The following is a 21,139-nucleotide window of genomic DNA, read 5'->3' on the forward strand; positions in this document are numbered from 1 at the left end:
TGGCCAGAGGTATAGAAAATCAAAAAGGTAAAAAAACCAACGCCCCTCATGGTAACCCATGATGAAGATCCCGCCTACACTCGTCCACCACCACTGCCCAATACCAGGGTAAGGATCACCTGTTACAACTGTGGGAAACGGGGTCACATAAGGAAAGAATGCAGAGCCCCAAGATGTCCCAGACGAAAAACCTACCACTTTCCTCATTGACAGGGGTGCAGCCAAAAGTGTGTTGAGAGCGGTGAACCTGCCTAATAATTCTTTCCTTTCCACTTCCTGATTTGCTTGCCAGATTTGTGGTGTCCTCTACATGTCCCTTGAATCTACTAGGAGCTGATGTGTTGTCCAGACTACAGGCCTCAATCAGGACACGCCTGAAGGGGGGTGAAGTTACATACTCCCCTATCTTTAGAAGACTCATCTGCTTTGTGTTCTCTGCCTCTCCTGATGACACTTAATGAAGAAAAAAAAACTTCAAGTTCAATACTGCAGGAAGTACTTGACAGAATCCCTGCGTGCCTATGGTCCACAGGACCGGGAGACAACGGTAACTTAAAGGTGCCACCAGTTTCAGTCAAGCTAAAAGAGGGCGCTTCATTGCCCCGGAAACCACAATAACCCCAAGAAGAGAATCCTAAAAAGAGAACCAGGTACCTACTGTGGATGCCTTTGACTGCAAAATACCTCACAGAGGTGGACCTTACAAACGTTTTCTTCAGTGTCCACCCTCACCCCTTCTGCTGGTACCTTTTCGCATTCATCCACGGAAAGAAACGGCAACATACCTAAACAGTTGTGCCACAAGGGGCACAGAACTTTCCAAGCCAGTTTGCAAAAGCTATGGCTATCATCCTTAACACATGACAAAAGGAACACCCGGAAGTGATTCTCTTCCAACATGTTGATGACCTTCTCTTTTGTGCAGCTGACTTACCCCCTGTTGAAGTCACCTCAGAAAGCCTGTTGTGCTATCTTGCCAACCAGGGCTGCAGAGCCTCAAAGCCCAAATTGCAGTGGTGCTCAACACCTGTCATTTTCCTTGGACTAATTTCCTAGTGCAGAGCATGGATTCCAGAAGCCTTCCTACTGATGCTCTGCAATCAGACCCTTCCAGATGTCTCCTGAAGAAATATCTAAAGTTTGAAACCTTTGAGTGCGCCACCCCCGGCGCTAGGGCTCCCAGCCTACGACAAAACGCTCAAGCTCTTTGTATCCGAACGTCTGGGACATGCTGCAGGTGTACTCACCCAATCACACGGCATCAGCCTACGCCCCATAGGATATTATTCCTGTCGGCTGGATGCGGTAGCAAGAGGAGGCCTATTGTGTCTGCGAGCTGGATTTGCTACACAAGACTTGCTTGACAAAACTTTGAACTTGGTCCTCGGACACTGCCTCGTTCTGCTTGTTCCCCATGACGTTGTTGCCATATTCAACCAAGATCCAGCCGAAACACTTGTCCACTACCAGACACTTGAGACTCCTGTGTTCCCTCCTACTGGACAGCATTACTCTATTAAGTTGTCAAACACTGAACCCTACCACCCTTCTTCCACTTCTCGAGGGGGGAAAGGAGGAGGAGGAGTAGAGTCTTGACTTGTTACCCCCGTGACCGCACAGGACACGCGGTCACCACTGAAAACACTGTTCTACAAGCTGAAGCCTTAACACCGGTGATGTCTACACAGGAGGCAGAGCTATAAGCACTTACTACAGCACGTAAATGGGCAGAGGGAAAAAGAGCCAACATTTATATGGACTCAAGATATGCTTTCAACATTGCCCATGATTATGGTGTTATCTAGAACAGAGGATTCCTGATGGCTGCAGGAACACCTGTGAAAACTTGATTGATGCCTTGCTTCTCACAACCCAAGTGACTATTCTGAGTAAAAGCACACGACAAAATGAACTCAAAAGAAGCTTAAGGCAATCATCGAGCCAATACAGCTGCCAAACAGACAGCTGGTGGTCCGCGGGAAGTGGACAGCAGGGTGGTAGAAGAAGACCACCCCGTGCTTACCTTACAGACTTTCCCAGTGGACAGAGTTTATCTAAAAGAACTACAGGAAACAACAAGTCCGGATAAGAAGGAAAGCTGGAAATGGAGAAAAGGAGCAACTCTCAGAAATGGACTATTCGAGTGCAACAAGAAGCCTTGTCTACTCAGGAGTATGTACCCAGCCGTGGTGCAATGGGCACATGGAGCTGCCCACTTGACAAAGACTTTTATGAACTCTCTTATCAACAAGTGTTGCACCAAGAGTTACTCCACTGACCGACAGCTTCTGCAGATCATGCATTATCTGCACCAAATGTAACCCAGAATGCACAGAAGAAGCACCTGGCAAAAGCCCTATACCCCATTCCAGAGGATGCAAATTGATCATTCTCAAGTGCCAAGAAGTGGCAGATTCGAATACGCCCTAGTGGAAGTGGTCATGACTGCCAGGACCACAGCTAAGAAATTACTGAGTGAGATAGTATGTAGATTTGGGGTCCCAGAGGTGATATTGAGAGATCAGGGACCAGCCCTAACAACAACCCTTACTAAAGAGATTTGGGCAGCACTGGGGGTTCAGTTGGCACTACACATCCCATACCACCCTCAAAGTAGCGGGAAGGTAGAAAGGATGAATGGGACACTAAAAACAGGATGTTAAAGATGGCCCAATAGACTAACATGAGTTGGCCCATTGCCCTGTTCAGTGTCAGACACACCCCCAGGGGAAACATGCCCTATCCCCTTATGAAATTTTGTTTGGTTCAGCTCCCAGACTTGGTTGTTACTTTCCACAACAGTTACAGTTACAGTCTGATGTGTTGACTAATTATGTAACCACATTATCACGAGAATTAACCTGAATGCATGTCCAGGTGTTTTCTTCCATTCCAGATCCTGAATTAGATACAGGAACACACCAACTACTGTCTGGAGATCCTTGAGCCAAGTTATGATGGTCCATTCCAAGTTTTGCTGACCACAGCCACCTCAGTCAAGTTGGCCAGGAAGAACACCTGAATGCACGCTTATCACTGCAGGAGAGCGTGTTTTCGGGTGCTGCATATCCTTTTTCTGTTTGATCTAGGGGGGAGGGGCCCAGGAGGTGGCCATCACAAAAAATGATAACATAATTACGTTTTGGTGTAACTCTTCAGGTACACATGTGACCACCTTTACCTTAGATTACTGTGACATAGTACCTTGTCCGTTTGACCCTTCATGGTGATGCCATTGGTACAGTGATATCCTGACGGTAAGGACATATATGTATGCTACACAGACAGTTACTGGGGACAGAGTTGTGGTTTCTGTGGGGGCCAGTGGGTTGGAACACAGGGCCAGACTGGGCGACCACAGAGTGCATTAGACAAAAAAGATGAAAATAGAAAGCCCCATATCCTAACCAAAGATACCCCTGATACATACACTGACCCAGCACACAGTCAGAGGAGGAAGCGAGCAGCTCTCTCCGGAAGCTTTGATCCTCATGTATACATACATGTCATAGGGGTTACAAGGGGGGTCCCTGATGAGTTTAAAGGCAGGGATCAGGTAAAAGCTGGTTTTGAGTCTTTGATCCCCATAACAACTGTCAGCAAGAATGTAGATTGAATTAACTACATGTCATGGTTATGCAATAGAGTTTGTCGATCAGCATACCTGTCTCCATGTGTTCATCTCTAGAGACCAGCTGACCCTCACCTGACTGCTTTTGTAACCTCCCCTCTAAGCATGGCCCCACCCCAGGCCATATCAGGGAACCCTATATTAACCTGTGCACTGCAAGCCAGCAGTGCTGATCAACCACTGTGTGTTAGCCTCTATGTGTACTTGCTGTGTTTCCTACATCTGATTCCTGTTACCGACTTTGGCCTGTTCCCGGCCATCCCTGTTTGCCTGTGACCCTGATGTTCCAGCCAGCTCCCTCCTTCCTCATCTCCTGTAGTCTACCGTGAGCGTGAGCTGTGAGACCCTGGGGACCGCGACCTGGAGCCAGACTGCAGCGCAGTCCATCCTCACCACTAGAGGCTCTGGTGAACACCCGCTGGCTCTTAGACTCCGCGCCCTGGGGAATCTATGCTCTAGCTCCCAGTGGGATCTGTGTCAGTGATCCAGTAGATCTGATTCCTGAACCTCCCAGGGTACAATCCGCAGCAGTCAGCCGTAGGGTCTACTACCTTGCGGTGCACTCCTGATCCCAACGGTGTGCATCTGTCATCCAGCCTCTAGGTGACCTGACACTACACATATTATAACCAACAGAGATTCGTAAATTACACTAAAGACGCCCTCCAGGGAATTGCTGACCAGCTAGCCCCCACTTCCTACATGACATTCCAGAACCGGATGGCCTTAGACATGGTGTTAGCCGAGAAGGGGGGTGTCTGTAAAATGATAGAAAAAACAGGAACTTGCTGCACATACATTCCTGATAATACTGGCCCAAATGGTAAGGTTACTTTAGCTATAAAGAAATTAGAAGATCTGTCACTGGAGTTGAAGAAGAACTCAGGTATCACAGACCCATGGGACCAATATTTTAGCTGGATGAGTGGGTGGCAGAAGGTGCTCGCCCAGATAGGGGTAACGGTATTAATAATCCTGGTTCTTTTAGCCCTGATTGTATGCTGTATTCTACCTTTTGTAAAAAAGTTAATGAGCAAGGCTGTAGACAATAGCACACCTACATTTCTCCACCAAGAAGAAGAGGACCTCCTTATGATGGAAGATGACAAACCCTTCACTCCTCTACAGTCACTCCCTGTCCATAATCTCACAGTCCTATAGGGTTATAGGGATAGATAGCGCCTGACTGCACCTCTCCAGCTGTATCGAGGAGGGAAGTGAACAGTTGCTGCCCAATTCTATATACAGCCTAAAAGAGTTGCTGAGGAGAAGGGCCAGGCTAAAAAGTAGGACCTTTAGTATTAGGGACAGAAAAGAGAAAATAGTCATTTTAGGGGGGATTGTGAAGGAATGTGATGTAGATAATAATAATAGTAATCTGAAAATGTCTATTTTCTTATGTGCATACATATTTTTCTCCTTACTCATTATATAAGTATACAGATTTGCTCTGTTCCTATATTTTCTCAAGATGGCGATTACCCCCTGCATCCCACACACAGAAGAACGCGGAACTGGAGATAAGACCAAAGAGAGCCAAACCTCGTTATGAAAATTATGCATCTTCTTTTCTATCTTAACCAATGAGATGTACCTATTAGACTAACATAGCAATGACGTATTTGTGTGTATAAAACATTAACACCGCCTTGAATAAATCAGAAGTGGAATGAGTTAGCAATTCTGAGCGTGTCTCAGAGTGTTTACTTTATATGCATGCATATCTACACTTTTCAAATTAGAGACAGCAGCAGATAACCTTGAGCTCGATTGTAGCTCTTAATCATTTCCATAAAACTCTCTGGTGGGTTCCCATTACTGGATCCATCTGTAGGAAACACACACACTGACTGAATACATTGTTTCTATGTGTTTATCAGATGATGGGGGATCTAGGTGGACCCTCCATACTGCTCTCTCCTTTACAATAAAGTCTCCTCTTACCCGGTGATGTGAGGGGCGGCTGATTGTCCATCATGATGTCCTTGTAGAGATCCTTGTGTCCTTCTAAATACTCCCACTCCTCCATGGAGAAATAGACAGTGACATCCTGACACCTTATAGGAACCTGACACACACAATGATACAGTCACCATCCAGACACATCCCTTGTCTGTTACTGGATAATGTCCCAGAATTCCCAGCACCGCTCACCTCTCCTCCATCATCTCTCTGGTGACTTCTAGAATCTTCTTTGTATTTCTCTATTCTATCAGGGAGGGAGGTGGGGGCAATGTGATGGTCATATGATCTCCAGACTTCACAGGAGGAAAACTCTAGATCTGAACACAAATAGTAAAATCAAATGATATTCCCAGAATCCTCCTCACCTCACCATTTAGGTCTCCATTTTATTAAAGCCCCACTTCAGACTGAGGTATAATTTACCCACACAGGACCCCCACACTATGCAGGTTAAAATCTTGTTGCAGGCATTCTGATGTCATTACATACAACACAGGACCAACAGCCCCACTTTGTAAGTGAGGATGCCAGGGATCCACCCACATCCTAAGAGCATCAGAAAAAAAAAAAGCAGATGGAGGGGTATTGAAAGGACAATTTTCTCCAGAGCTCCTAATGGTGGGGATGGATTTTGCTGAGTGCTGGTGCCAGGTTTATACCTCCCGGGGTCACTGCAGGTGTGGACAAAAGCGGTGTAATGTCGCGTACACTGAAATTCCGACCATGTGTAGGCTCCATTGGACATTTTCGAAGGAATTTCCGATAAACAAAATTTGAGATCTGGATCTCAAATTTTCCGACAACAAAATCTGTTGTCGGAAATTCCGATCGTGTGTACACAATTCTGACGCACAAAATTCCATGCATGCTCGGAATCAAGCAGAAGAGCCGCACTGGCTATTGAACTTCATTTTTCTTGGCCGTCGTATGTCACCGCATTCTTGACATTCAGAATTTCCGACAACATTTGTGTGACCGTGTGTATGCAAGACAAGTTTGAGCCAACATCTGTTGGAAAAAAAGCATGGATTTTGTTGTCGGAATGTCCGATCAATGTGTACGTAGCATAAGAGGATATGGAGGAGAGATGAGGAGGAGATCCAGGAATCAGGATAAAGGTCAGGACAAGCAACAGACGAGCGCATCCAAGAGATGAAGCCGGGGTCACTACACAGAAAATCAATCCAAGGAAACAACAGGCAGGACGAGGAATAGCAAGAAGGAGCTCAGAGACAAATGAGAATATTGCTCAGCCAATGGGAGATTATCTCAGCATGACTTACATAATAGAGGAGATGAGGGGGAGGGGAGGAAGTCACTTATAGTGACTAGACATGTGCACACTGAAATATTTCGTTTCGGAATTTCGTTTTTGTCTCAAAAATACATTTATTTAGTTACTCCCGAAATTCGTTTTTATTTATTTCGTTTTTCGTTAAAAATTGCATTCGTCCGAAAATCCAAATTAAGGTGGAATCTGTCATTGAAGGCTTATGGTGTCTGTCGAATGTTCAAAGAAGATTCGACGGAGCAGTTAAACTGTACGACGCCGTATAGTTTACCTGCTCCGTCGAATCTTCTTAGAACTTTCAACAGACACCATAAGCCAAAGTACGTGTGTACTTAGTTCTAGCTATTTTACTGCTCCTCCTCTTTGGTTACAATCAGCCAATAACATTCATCATCATTATTTTTATTTATCTTTTCTCCCCTACGTCGAATCTTTTCTCCCCTACGTCGAATCTTTTCTCCCCTACGTCGAATCTTTTATCCCCTACGTCGAATCTTTTATCCCCTACGTCGAATCTTTTCTCCCCTACGTCGAATCTTTTCTCCCCTACGTCGAATCTTTTCTCCCCTACGTCGAATCTTTTCTCCCCTACGTCGAATCTTTTCTCCCCTACGTCGAATCTTTTCTCCCCTACGTCGAATCTTTTCTCCCCTACGTCGAATCTTTTCTCCCCTACGTCGAATCTTTTATCCCCTACGTCGAATCTTTTCTCCCCTACGTCGAATCTTTTCTCCCCTACGTCGAATCTTTCCTCCCCTACGTCGAATCTTTTCTCCCCTACGTCGAATCTTTCCTCCCCTACGTCGAATCTTTTCTCCCCTACGTCGAATCTTTTCTCCCCTACGTCGAATCTTTTATCCCCTACGTCGAATCTTTTCTCCCCTACGTCGAATCTTTTCTCCCCTACGTCGAATCTTTTCTCCCCTACGTCGAATCTTTTATCCCCTACGTCGAATATTTTCTCCCCTACGTCGAATCTTTTCTCCCCTACGTCGAATCTTTTATCCCCTACGTCGAATCTTTTATCCCCTACGTCGAATCTTTTATCCCCTACATCGAATCTTTTCTCTCTATGTAGAATAATCTTGGACTAATAGAGTTAAGGTTAGGCACATTCGACCACAGGTTCGATGGACACAGATTGTTATTGTCATCATCATGTCGAATCTCCTATCTATATCGAACTGTTGTAGCAACAAAAACGAAAATAAAGCATTTGTTTATGTCGGATCTTTCGTTTTACGGACTCTGCACTTTCGTTATCGTTTGTTAAAATGAAAATACCTGAAATTCGGACGAAAACGAATGCACATGTCTAATAGTGACCATAGAGACATGGAAATTCAGCTGGTTCAGCAGGGATCGGTCACATTTCCATCCATGTGTGGTCACTGCCGGATAAAAGTCACTCCATCAGCGGCTGCAGCCAATAGCTTCATCACTGATCTGTGTATTCTGAGAGCGGAGGAGCGCCCCCCATTGTCAGAATACAATAGTGCAGCGGGGAGGATTCCCCCATCCCCCTCCAATGTGTGGATGAGGGAATCACTTCAGTTTTTTCCTCTCATCCCGCTGGATGAACGATAAAACTGAACCATGTATGGCCAGCTTTGGAAGAAAGATATATTAATCATCAACTGATCCCCCTGAAGGGGTTAATCTACATATTACCTCCTCTGCCTCCAGATCTAGCAGTTTATTCTCTCTACGTCCTTCCAAATGGAATGTCTGTCTGTATCTGACATCACTTCCTGTCTGTATTCCATAGAGACTTCCTGTCTGGGTAGAGGTGAGATCACCACCTTGTGGAGCTCAGAGGAATTGCAGCCTCAAGAAATATCTCATAGTGTGAACACAGCCTTGTGCTGTGTGTGTATGTACTGTATATCCTTCACCTTTCTCTCCTCCCTGAGTGTGTATGAAGAGGCGGAGCTCTGAGCGTGTATGAAGAGGCGGAGCTCTGAGCGTGTATGAAGAGGCGGAGCTCTGAGTGTGTATAAAGAGGCGGAGCTCTGAGTGTGTATGAAGAGGCGGAGCTCTGAGTGTGTATGAAGAGGCGGAGCTCTGAGCGTGTATGAAGAGGCGGAGCTCTGAGTGTGTATAAAGAGGCGGAGCTCTGAGTGTGTATGAAGAGGCGGAGCTCTGGGTGTGTATGAAGAGGCGGAGCTCTGAGTGTGTATAAAGAGGCGGAGCTCTGAGTGTGTATGAAGGGGCGGAGCCCTGAGTGTGTATGAAGAGGCGGAGCTCTGAGCGTGTATGAAGAGGAGGAGCTCTGAGTGTGTATGAAGAGGAGGAGCTCTGAGTGTGTATGAAGAGGAGGAGCTCTGAGTGTGTATGAAGAGGCGGAGCTCTGAGTGTGTATGAAGAGGAGGAGCTCTGAGTGTGTATGAAGAGGCGGAGCTCTGAGTGTGTATGAAGAGGCGGAGCCCTGATTGTGTATGAAGAGGCGGAGCTCTGAGTTGTATGAAGAGGCGGAGCTCTGAGTGTGTATGAAGAGGCGGAGCTCTGAGTGTGTATGAAGAGGCGGAGCCCTGATTGTGTATGAAGAGGCGGAGCTCTGAGTTGTATGAAGAGGCGGAGCTCTGAGTGTGTATGAAGAGGCGGAGCTCTGAGTGTGTATGAAGAGGCGGAGCTCTGAGTGTGTATGAAGGGGCGGAGCCCTGAGTGTGTATGAAGAGGCGGAGCTCTGAGCGTGTATGAAGAGGAGGAGCTCTGAGTGTGTATGAAGAGGAGGAGCTCTGAGTGTGTATGAAGAGGAGGAGCTCTGAGTGTGTATGAAGAGGCGGAGCTCTGAGTGTGTATGAAGAGGAGGAGCTCTGAGTGTGTATGAAGAGGCGGAGCTCTGAGTGTGTATGAAGAGGCGGAGCCCTGATTGTGTATGAAGAGGCGGAGCTCTGAGTTGTATGAAGAGGCGGAGCTCTGAGTGTGTATGAAGAGGCGGAGCTCTGAGTGTGTATGAAGAGGCGGAGCCCTGATTGTGTATGAAGAGGCGGAGCTCTGAGTTGTATGAAGAGGCGGAGCTCTGAGTGTGTATGAAGAGGCGGAGCTCTGAGTGTGTATGAAGAGGCGGAGCTCTGAGTGTGTATGAAGAGGCGGAGCCCTGAGTGTGTATGAAGAGGCTGAGCCCTGAGTGTGTATGAAGAGGCGGAGCTCTGAGTGTGTATGAAGAGGCGGAGCTCTGGGTGTGTATGAAGAGGCGGAGCCCTGAGTGTGTATGAAGAGGCTGAGCCCTGAGTGTGTATGAAGAGGCGGAGCTCTGAGTGTGTATGAAGAGGCGGAGCTCTGAGTGTGTATGAAGAGGCGGAGCCCTGATTGTGTATGAAGAGGCGGAGCTCTGAGTTGTATGAAGAGGCGGAGCTCTGAGTGTATATGAAGAGGTGGAGCTCTGAGTGTGTATGAAGAGGCGGAGCTCTGAGTGTGTATGAAGAGGCGGAGCTCTGAGTGTTTATGAAGAGGCGGAGCCCTGATTGTGTATGAAGAGGCGGAGCTCTGAGTTGTATGAAGAGGCGGAGCTCTGAGTGTGTATGAAGAGGCGGAGCTCTGAGTGTGTATGAGGAGGCGGAGCCCTGAGTGTGTATGAAGAGGCGGAGCTCTGAGTGTGTATGAAGAGGCGGAGCTCTGAGTGTGTATGAAGAGGCGGAGCTCTGAGTGTGTATGAAGAGGCGGAGCTCTGAGTGTGTATGAAGAGGCGGAGCTCCTGCTGGAACAGCGGTCGGAGGAGGAGCCTAGGAGGGAGATGACAGAAAGCACAGCAGACTCTCAGGAGTGAGCGAGGAGGATCCAGTTCCTTTGCCATCGGAGGTGAGGAGAGTGTGAAGGATGTTGGTGACTCTGGTAGATGAAAAGCTGGGAGTCATATTGCTCTGGTGAGTGGGGAAGCACTACTAAGGGGGCGCCCTCACCATCACGTGTGTAAGAGGTGGAAGAAGGCGTGGCTACACTACAGCTGGCACAGTTTGGAGCACCGAGAACTTTACACCTTATCAACTTTTCATTGATTGGTGGATTATTTTAAAGAAATAGATGTAAAGTGGAAGCAGTGAACTTGCAGAGAACACTATATTGAGTACAAAATATTTTATGATTACATGAATTTGGACAGATTTTTACTTTATTTAATATAGCAGAAAATATTATAAGATTAAAGAAGTAGGTGTAAAGTGGAAGCAGTGGATCTGCAGGGAACAGCATCTTAAGCACAAAGCACTTTATGTTGTATATGAATTGCACATGGATCAGTTTACTTTATTTACTGATAAACACCATAAGATCAATGAAGTAGGTGTAAAGTGAAAGCAGTAGATCTGCAGAGAATATTATTTGAGCCCCTAGCACTTTATATATGAATGTCTCCACATATTTTAGTGTATTTGTGATGATTTATGTGCACACACAATAGGACAGCGCTGTGACACATAATGCTCTTCTAGTTGATAAAGGGAATACTTACCTTTGTTACAGCAGCAGTCCGGTATAAGTTATTTTTGTAGGTATTTGAGTTGTTACACATAGCGCGGGTTTTATTCTATTTATATTGGTGACATAATTGCCCAAATCTGGGGATCAGGAGCCATTTCCACCCTTTACTCTCGGCTGGGGTTCTTTGTATCCATATAACAGATGTTCTACATGACTAAATTTTTATATTGTAAGCTCTATCAAGCAGGACCCTCTGATTCCTACTTTATTAAAGTGTATTGTATTTGTACTGTCTACCCTCAAGTTGTAAAGTGCTGCTTAAACTGTCTGCGCTATATAAATCCTGTATAATAATAAATCTGCAATCAATTTTACTCTCTCCCCTGAGCAGTAATATATTTCTATCCCCCTTGGTGGGAGTGGAGATGACCCATCTATAAGGATATACAGTACATACACACACAGCACAAGGCCGTGTTCACACTACAAGATGTTTCTTGGGGCTGCAGTTCCTCTGATCTCCACAAGATGGTGATCTCACCTCTACCCAGACAGGAAGTCTCTATGAAATACAGGAAGTGATGTCAGGAACAGACAGGAAGTTCCGGGTGAGAGGTAAGAGAAGACATTACTGGAAGAGGCAGTAGAGGAGGTAATAAGATCTTATTTTCTATTTACACCCAGTAACCCCCCGTCATGTCCGTCCTCTTCCTCCATAGTCACTGTGATGTCTTTTATCTCCAGCAGATGATGATACACACATATATAGTGTGGGAACCTAGATTAACCCCTTCAGGGGGATCAGTTGATGATGAATATATCTTCCTTCCAAAGCTGGCCATACATGGTTCAGTTTTATCGTTTATCCAGCGGGATGAGAAGAAACAACTGAAGTGATTCCCCCATCCACACATTGGAGGGGGATGGGGGAATCCTCCCCACTGCACTATTGTATTCTGACAATGGGGGGCGCTCCTCCGCTCTCAGAATACACAGATCAGTGATGAAGCTATTGGCTGCAGCCGCTGATGGAGTGACTTTTATCCGGCAGTGACCACACATGGATGGAAATGTGACCGATCCCTGCTGAACCAGCTGAATTTCCATGTCTCTATGGTCACCATAAGTGACTTCCTCCCCTCCCCCTCATCTCCTTCATTATGTAAGTCATGCTGAGATAATCTCCCATTGGCTGAGCAATATTCTCATTTGTCTCTGAGCTCCTTCTTGCTATTCCTCGTCCTGCCTGTTGTTTCCTTGGATTGATTTTCTGTGTAGTGACCCCGGCTTCATCTCTTGGATGCGCTCGTCTGTTGCTTGTCCTGACCTTTATCCTGATTCCTGGATCTCCTCCTCATCTCTCCTCCATATCCTCTTACACAGCTTTTCTCCACACCTGCAGTGATCCTGGGGGGTGGAAACTTGGCACCAGCACTCAGCAAAATCCATCCCCACCATAAGGACAGACAATCTGACTGGAGATAACTATTGTTCTGCTCTTTTTAGATCGCCCCTAAGGGTATCTTTTTTTTGGGGGGGGGATGTTGATGGGGTTTTTTTTATACAAGTGATTTGCACTTCAGTGATTGCACAAAGTGAACATACATAGAAAACTGCACTGAAAAGCAGCAAACAGACTGCAGGTGACCCGTCTCTCTATTCAGCTCTCCTTCCACTCTGTAACATGCGCTCTCTACCACGCCTTCTGGCAATTGTGTCCTCTCTCTTACCTTCACCCCTCTTCTCCACCCAACAGCTTATTTATATATATCTATCACCCTCCTTTCTGTCCTCTCCCTCTCCTGCTACTTCTACACCTACGTGGTGATAAAACCATAAGGACGCTGCAGCATGTCCTTTCATATATATCAAACTCCCACAATACCTCCCTCACCCTTCTACTTCTCCTAACCTCTGGTGACATATCTCCAAACCCTGGGCCTCCTTCATTTAACTGTGCCCAACACTTCCATCACCCTACACCCTTTGCAGCAGCCACGATCCACAGAACCAGGTTTCCATTTCTCTTCTGCCCAAAACCAGCCTCCCTTTCTGCACCCTCTGGAATGCCCGCTCTGTCTGTACCAAACTCACCTACCTCCATGACTTCTTTATCATAAATCCCTTTAACCTACTTGCCATTACTGAAACCTGGCTTCATGAATCCGACACTGCTTCTGCTGCTTCCCTCTCCCAAGGTGACCTTCTCTGGATTCACTCCCCCAGACCCAGTGGATGGAAGGGAGACGGAGTGGAAATCCTTTTAGCCCCACACAGCACCTATCCGGTATTTCGCCAACCTTTTTGACGCTCACCTCTTTTGAGGCACTTTGTATTTGTCTATTTTCTCCCATTTCTCTAAATATTGCTGTCATCTACCGGCCCCCTGGACCAGTATCAACCTTCCTTGATGACTTCCTTGCCTGGCTACCCTACTTTCTCTCTTCTGAAATCCCCACAATCATTCTCTGTGATTTCAACATCCCTGTTAATGCTAATACTACTGCTACTTCTAAACTTCTCAGTCTAACTTCCTCATCTGACCTGAAGCAATGTATACAGGCTCCTAAACACTCCGATGGTAACACCCTTGACCTTGTTTTCTCCTATCTTTACACCCCGTGCAACCTCTCCAACAATCCTTTTTCTCTCTTTGATCACCACCTTATTCATTTCACTCTCTCCCTCTCTTCTACCTCCTCTCCCTCCAACCGCCTAACAGTTACCCATAGAAACGTTTGCCACCTCAAACCTTCTCTTCTCTGCTACTGACCACATTTATGACAAATTCTCACCCCTGTCCTGCCACAACCTAGCCACTTCTGTCTACAACAGCTCACTGTCATCCTCACTAGACAAGCTCACTCCCTCCCTACACACAGAATCAGGCCCCGACCACTACAACCTTGACAAACAGATGACACACCAGAAGTTGCAGAAAATATAACCACACTCTTGAGCGCCTGTGGTGTAAGACTAAGTCCCAGAAAGACTTCAACCAATTTAAATCTGCTTTACAAAAATACAATTCCTGCCTCCTGGAGGCCAAGCAGACCTATTTTATCACTCTCATTAACACCTTCTCATCCAGTCCCCGTCAACTTTTCTCTACCTTAAACTCTCTACTTCGTTCACTACCTCCACCCATTAACTCCCTGCCCAGGAGATCTTCAATCACTTAAAAAAAAGATTGATCCAATTTGTGAGGAGATCTACAATGTGCAAATATCTCCCTTATTTAAAACCCCATGTCCACAGGTTTACATTACTTCCCTTATTCAACCCCGCTACTATAGACAAGGTTGCTAAACTTTTTTCTAACGTCCACCTAACCACCTGTCCCCTAGATCCTGCATCTTCAGAAATGCTGCGGTCACCTTCTGGATCACATTCTCCACTCTAACTCACATCTTCAACCTTTCCCTCTCTTCTGACACGTTCCCAAACTCTAAAACAGGGGTGTCCAAACTTTTTTCAAAGAGGGCCAAATTTGATGAAGTGAACATGCGTGAGGGCCGACCATTTTGCTCGACATTCTTTGAACCATTAAAATTCGGTCTAAGTGTGTTCGTCTGAGCACTATTACACTGCCCAATATAAATTCTCTTGCAATTTGTGGTTGTGTGTGGTGAAGAGATGAGCTTGAGTGTGTTATTTGGATGTGTGTATATATATATATATATATATATATATATATATAAAATCTCTTTTGGCCCCCAATGAATCCCAGAGCGCCACTCAGGACTAAGGATGAGCTTGGGTGTGTTATTTGGATATACCGTATTTATTGCCATATAACACGCACAGGCGTATAACACGCACCTTCATTTTAAGAGGGAAGTTTCAGAAAAATAAATATTTCAAATAAAGAACTTTGAAGCAAAATAAGGGTCGCAGTCCATCAATGCAGCCTGATCAGTGCCCATCTGCAGCCTCACCAGTGCCCATCAATGCAGCCTGCACATTGCCAAATAATGCAGCCTGCACATTGCCCATCAGCAGCCTCACCATTGCCCATCAGCAGCTTCACCATTGCCAATTAATACAGCCTGCACATTGCCCATCAGCAGCCTCACCATTGCCAATTAATGCAGCCTGCACAGTGCCCATCAGCAGCCTCACCATTGCCAATTAATGCAGCCTGCACAGTGCCCATCAGCAGCCTCACCATTGCCAATTAATGCAGCCTGCACAGTGCCCATCAGCAGCCTCACCATTGCCAATTAATGCAGCCTGCACAGTGCCCATCAGCAGCCTCACCATTGCCAATTAATGCAGCCTGCACAGTGCCCATCAGCAGCCTCACCATTGCCAATTAATGCAGCCTGCACAGTGCCCATCAGCAGCCTCACCATTGCAAATTAATGCAGCCTGCACAGTTACCCAGTAATGCAGCCTCACCATTGTAAATGAATGCAGCCTGCACATCCTTGCTCATCTACAGCCTCGTCGGTGCCGGATTACACAGCGCCGCGATCTCCTATGTACTCGGCAATCTCAGTCACACACAGTTCCACCTGTGATAGACAGAACATTAGTCCAATCCTGAGCCAGGGGACGGGACTGTGTGTGACTGATTGCCGGGTACACAGGAGATCGCCGCTCTGTGTAATCCGGCGGCGCTCGTCCCCTCCTTCCACTCAGAGACAACAGGATATGATTTTCAGGGGGGAAAAGTGCGCGTCATACGCCAATAAATACAGGTATATATCTTTTGTGGCCCCCACGGTGCTGTGGGATTCATTGGGGGCCACAGAAAATATATATATATATATATAGCCAAATTACCAGTGGGGCCATTTGAAACCGGAACGCAGGCCGCAATTGGCCCGTGGGCTGGACTTTGGACATGCCTGCTCTAAAACATGCACTTGTCACCCCCATACTTAAAAAGTTTTCTTTGGAACCCACCAATCTTAACAACCTACGCCCCATCTCCGTACTCCCCTTTTCCTCCAAACTTCTTGAATGTCTGGTCTACAACTGACTGAGCGACCATCTGACTGAGAACAAACTTCTTGATCCCCTTCAGTCCGGATTTCGCCCCCAACACTTCATGGAAACTGCTCTCATACATAGTTACATAGTAGGTGAGGTTGAAAAAAGACACAAGTCCATCAAGTCCAACCTATGTGTGATTATGTGTCAGTATTACATTATATATCCCTGTATGTTGTGGTCGTTCAGGTGCTTATGTAATATTTTGTAAGAATTTGCATAACACGTCCTGATTCCACTTTAACAGAATTTTCACTTTTTTTTTTTTTTTTTGAAAGCCCATGGTGTGTGAACACACTCAAAAACTTCACCCGGTGCCAAAAAATGTGCACTCACATAAAGAGTGAAACACAAAAACGTGCAACGGTTGTACACAATTCCTCTAAAATCATAGGGCCTTGCCCTGATCCCCCGGGGCGTTAGGCTCCAGACGGGGACTGGGTAACTTACACTTGGTCCATCTGGCCAAAACCATATGGACCCCTTTCTCTGGGCGTGTCTGCCGAAACAGACCCACCCAAGTACTAGGTGGGGCTCCCCCGAAAGGAGACCCCATGAGAGAGGGTGAACCAAGACAGAAGGCCATGTCCACCCCCTCCTTAGACTTTCAGGTCAGGCCCGAGGACCTACACTCTACCAGTCACACGTGCAAAAACCATGTAAAAACATGAGGCTTTAAATAAAAGAAAGTGGGGGAGAAGGAAGTGGAGAGAGTGAAAAGTGACCATTGTGCTGGACAATGGCTGGCCCTCTGGCCAGGATTCGAAAATTCCTCCGGTCCCAGCCAAAAGGCCCGGCCCAGGAGGCAGGTGAGAAAAAAAGTGTGAATGGTGCAGTGACTGTGGTGCCATAAATCAAAGTGACCCTCACAGTGATTTTACGGCACCCTGGACTGCCACTCCAGGGGCATATACACCATGGGCTTCCTTTTGGGCCCGACTCTCAGACCGGACCAGTGCAGCCCTCCATCCCTGACAGATAGAGAGCCCTTATAGGTTTTCTCAGGGAGAGCCACGGATGTCTGACTCAGGCTCCACTGTTACTAACCTTTCCAGGCTCCCATCAATCCAACGGATTTGCATGGCAACGCCCCAATCCACACAGTCAGGGCAGGCCTGCTCCTCCACCGAACGCTGACAGGAACAGCGACCACACCAATCCTAGCCAGAAGGCCGGGATAACCCAGGCCAATGCAGCACCCATCCTCACCAGGGGCACCCTTCCGGGTTGCTCAGACTCGACCATTCATTAGCCTCTATGACCTAAGAGCGCCAACATGGCCCCTGCTGAAATAGACCATCCAGGTACAATTATGTCTGAGGATTTGCATAGCCCTCCCCATTTGGGAGCAGCACAGCGCCTCCTCTGGCTACTGATAAGCACAGATACTATACTTGATCTTAGCCAAAAGGCCGAGAAGCGAATTTTCACTAGTCATCCTCCTGGCTGTGGTGGAACTTGTATCGTGTTTAACAGCTGTACAGAAATTTACAACACTGCCAAAGAGAGCAGGTATGTGGACCTCAACTTGGTGTCATTGATTGATCTTCAGCCCCGGAAGAATTTACCCCCTTCCTGACCAGAGCACTTTTTGCGATTCGGCACTGCGTCGCTTTAACTGACAATTGCACGGTCGTGCAATTTTGCACCCAAACAAAATTGACGTCCTTTTTTTCCCACAAATAGAGATTTCTTTTGGTGGTATTTGATCACCGTTTTTTATTTTGTTTTTTATTTTTATTTTTTGTACTATAAACAAAAAAAGAGCGACAATTTTTGAAAAAAGCAATATTTTTTTGCTATAATAAATATCTCCAAAAATATATAAAAAAACTGATTTTTTTCCTCACTTTAGGCTGATATGTATTCTAGAGGTCGACCGATATATCGGCCGATATTTGGCTTTTTTTACTTAATCTGCATCCGCTGATTGTGCTGATAAAAAAAGCCGATTATAACTTCAGCGGGACTTGCAAATGACTTCTGTAATAGAAGTCAATTGCAAGTTGTCTGAAGGTTTCTTCTCTCCTCCTCTGGGCAGCCTGCCAAATCTGATAAGAAGATACATTTGTATCTCTTCGGGTTCTTTTATCAATAGACTGAACTCTGTGTGTAGAAGTTCTCAGTTTAACCATTTAAAGACTAAATCTTTTTTGACATTTGTTGCTTACAAGTAAAAATTCTGTATTTTCTGCTAGAAAATCACTTGGAACCCCCAAACATTATATATTTTTTTTTAGCAGAGACCCTAGGGAATAAAATAGCGGTTGTTGCAATATTTTATGTCACACGGTATTTGCGCAGCGGTCTTTCAAACGCAATTTTTTAAAATAAAATACACTAATTAAAAAAAAAAAAATAAGCAGTAAAGTTAGCCCATTTTTTTCGTCCAAAAGTTTTGGTTACCTGTTTTTGTGTATTTAATATTTAAGATATAGTTATTTTTTTTTTATCTAAATTCTACATACAAGTGAACTGATTGGAGGTTTGTTTTGTTCAATAAATGTTTAAATGTAAAAAATTTTCTGTATCACTTATTACTTAAGGCTGCTTTCACACTGGAGCGGGCAGGCGTTGACGGTAAAACGCTGTTAGTTTTAGCGGTGCTTTACCGTCATTTTAGCGGCGCTATTCGGCTGCTAGCGGGGCGCTTATAACCCAGCTAGCGGCCGAGGAAGGGGTTAAATGCGCCCCTGAAGTGCTGCTGCCGAAACGCTTTGCAGCCGCTTCGGCAGCGGTGCGCATTCATTTCAATGAGCAGGAGTGGTGGAGGAGCGGTATACACCACTCCAAAGACATCCTGCCAGCACATCGCCTCAGTGTGAAAGCACTCGGGATATCGCACTGAGATTGTAGGGAAGCCGTTTTACAGGCACTTTACAGGCGCTATTTTTAGCCCAAAAGCGCCTAAAAAAAAGGCCCCAGTGTGAAAGGGGTCTAACTGTTAGATTTTATGAGATGAAGGGGGGAAAAAAAAAGAAAAAAAAAAAATCGGCCTAATATATCGGCCCAAAAAAATCGGCATCACATATCGGCCATCGCGATTTCTAAATATCGGCATCGGCCAGAGAAAAACCCATATCGGTCGACCTCTAATGTATTCTTCTACATATTTTTGGTAAAAAAAATCGTAATAAGCGTAAATTGATTGGTTTGCTCAAAAGTTATAGCGTCTACAAAATGGGGGATAGTTTTATGGCATTTTTATTATTTTTTTTTTTATTAGTAATGGCGGTGATCTGCGATTTTTATCGTGACTGCGACATTATGGCGGACAGTGTGAAGTGATTATTCCAGCGCTACCATGTACAATAAGACGGAGCGAATGGAAAAGCTGCCTGCACCGAATAGGGTCCAACCAAACCCAAATAATCAGTGAAATGCAATGGGGGGGGGGTGGGGTGCTGCATTAATCCAGCAGAGAGATATAATGTTGCTAAAAGTAGCAGTGTAAATAAAATAAGGCACTGAGAGCAAAAGAATCCCAAAGGGATAAGTAGCAAACCACTAGCAGTGCCTATATGAAGAAATATTATGTGACATGATAATATATAAAAATATACACTAATATTAAAGTGCAGAGTGCAATCACAAATGCATAAATAGCACTAACGAGTGTACTTAATAAAACATAGGCTAAAAATACTGTGCAATACAATAAACGTGCAAACTTCTGCAAGGAAAAGACTTCTTGTGCAAGGTGCAAACATTCAGTGTAAACAATGCGATGCTGTGCGTAGCATGCACACAGCAAACGCACCGCATTGACAAAGTGCTTAGTGCAAAAAAAAAATTATGTAAGTGACAAAAAATTCCAATCAGTCCATAATGTGCAAATGCAGTGATTGGTGAATACAAACAGATGGAAGTATTCCTTTGCAAGGTGAATAAACGTTCTGATATGTAGGTAATAATATTAAGTGCTTGAACAAAGCAAAGGTAGTGACTCCTCTTCATGAAAAGATCACACACTAATAGGTAATGGCCCCTTACCTTAAGGTAATGAGGTATCAGCATAAAAACAGTGCTGGTAATAGCTGCCTTTCTTTCTATTCTTGGACCCGGATCCGTTCTCCAGAGAACTTGGTCCCTCAGTAAGTGCAGGGGGCGTAAATAAAAAGAAGGGGGTACCAAATAGTGTAGTATTGTTTGACCATAGTACGTTTTTATTGAAACAGCATAGGATACTCACATAAAGCAGAGCAAAAACGACTTATCTCCAACGAGTGGCGAGCTGGTAAACCTCAGTCAGCATCAGGAGGATTTTGGATGGTCATCAATCTGAACCTCCTAAACAGTTTCTTGGTTTACAGGCGTTTCCGGATGGAAAACATTTATTCACTCAGGAATCTGTTATTGCCAGCGGTATTCATGGTGACCCTGGATCTTCAGGATGGTTACCTCCATGTTCCAATATACCAGGACCATCAAAGGTTTTTGAGGTTTGCGATCCTCTCAGAAAATGGCTTAAGTCATTGGCAGTTCAGAGCCCTTCCTTTTGGTCTCTCGGCAGCCCCGAGAATCTTTACAAATGTCATGGCTTTTTTTCGTTTGCAGAAAATTTCAATCGTCCCTTACTTGAATGACTTTTGATCTTTGCCCGGGACAAAGAGGACCTGGGTTGGGATCTGCAAGTAGTTCTGCAGACTTTCCATAGATTGGGTTGGAACGTCAATCTGCAGAAATCTGATATGGTTCCCTCCCAGAGCTGTCTTTTTTGGGCTACCTGATAGACTCAGTCACCCAAAGAATTTTCTTACCAGTAGAGAAGATCTCCAAGATCCTCCTTTCCATGCAGACCATTTCCAAGGTCTTTGATGACGCCCTGGAGGAGG

The 21,139-nt window shown here is 45.5% G+C and overlaps 1 protein-coding gene and 1 pseudogene across 1 annotated transcript in view; both read right to left on the reverse strand.

The window, feature by feature from the left end:
• The window catches only part of LOC141121905 (uncharacterized), a 619,894-nt gene extending 611,243 nt beyond the window's left edge, over positions 1-8,651 (reverse strand). The window contains 3 exon segments of the mRNA XM_073611661.1: positions 5,576-5,699; positions 5,786-5,907; positions 8,559-8,651. Of these exon segments, the coding sequence (XP_073467762.1) occupies positions 5,576-5,660 (85 nt within the window). The 5' untranslated portion in view covers positions 5,661-5,699; positions 5,786-5,907; positions 8,559-8,651.
• Positions 8,652-17,622: 8,971 nt separating this feature from the next.
• LOC141121917 (U2 spliceosomal RNA) lies at positions 17,623-17,728 on the reverse strand (annotated as a pseudogene).
• Between the last annotated feature and the right edge of the window lie 3,411 nt (positions 17,729-21,139).

The sequence above is a fragment of the Aquarana catesbeiana genome, unplaced genomic scaffold (genome assembly GCF_042186555.1).
Source record: "Aquarana catesbeiana isolate 2022-GZ unplaced genomic scaffold, ASM4218655v1 unanchor233, whole genome shotgun sequence".
In the NCBI taxonomy this organism is placed as follows: Eukaryota; Metazoa; Chordata; class Amphibia; order Anura; family Ranidae; genus Aquarana; species Aquarana catesbeiana.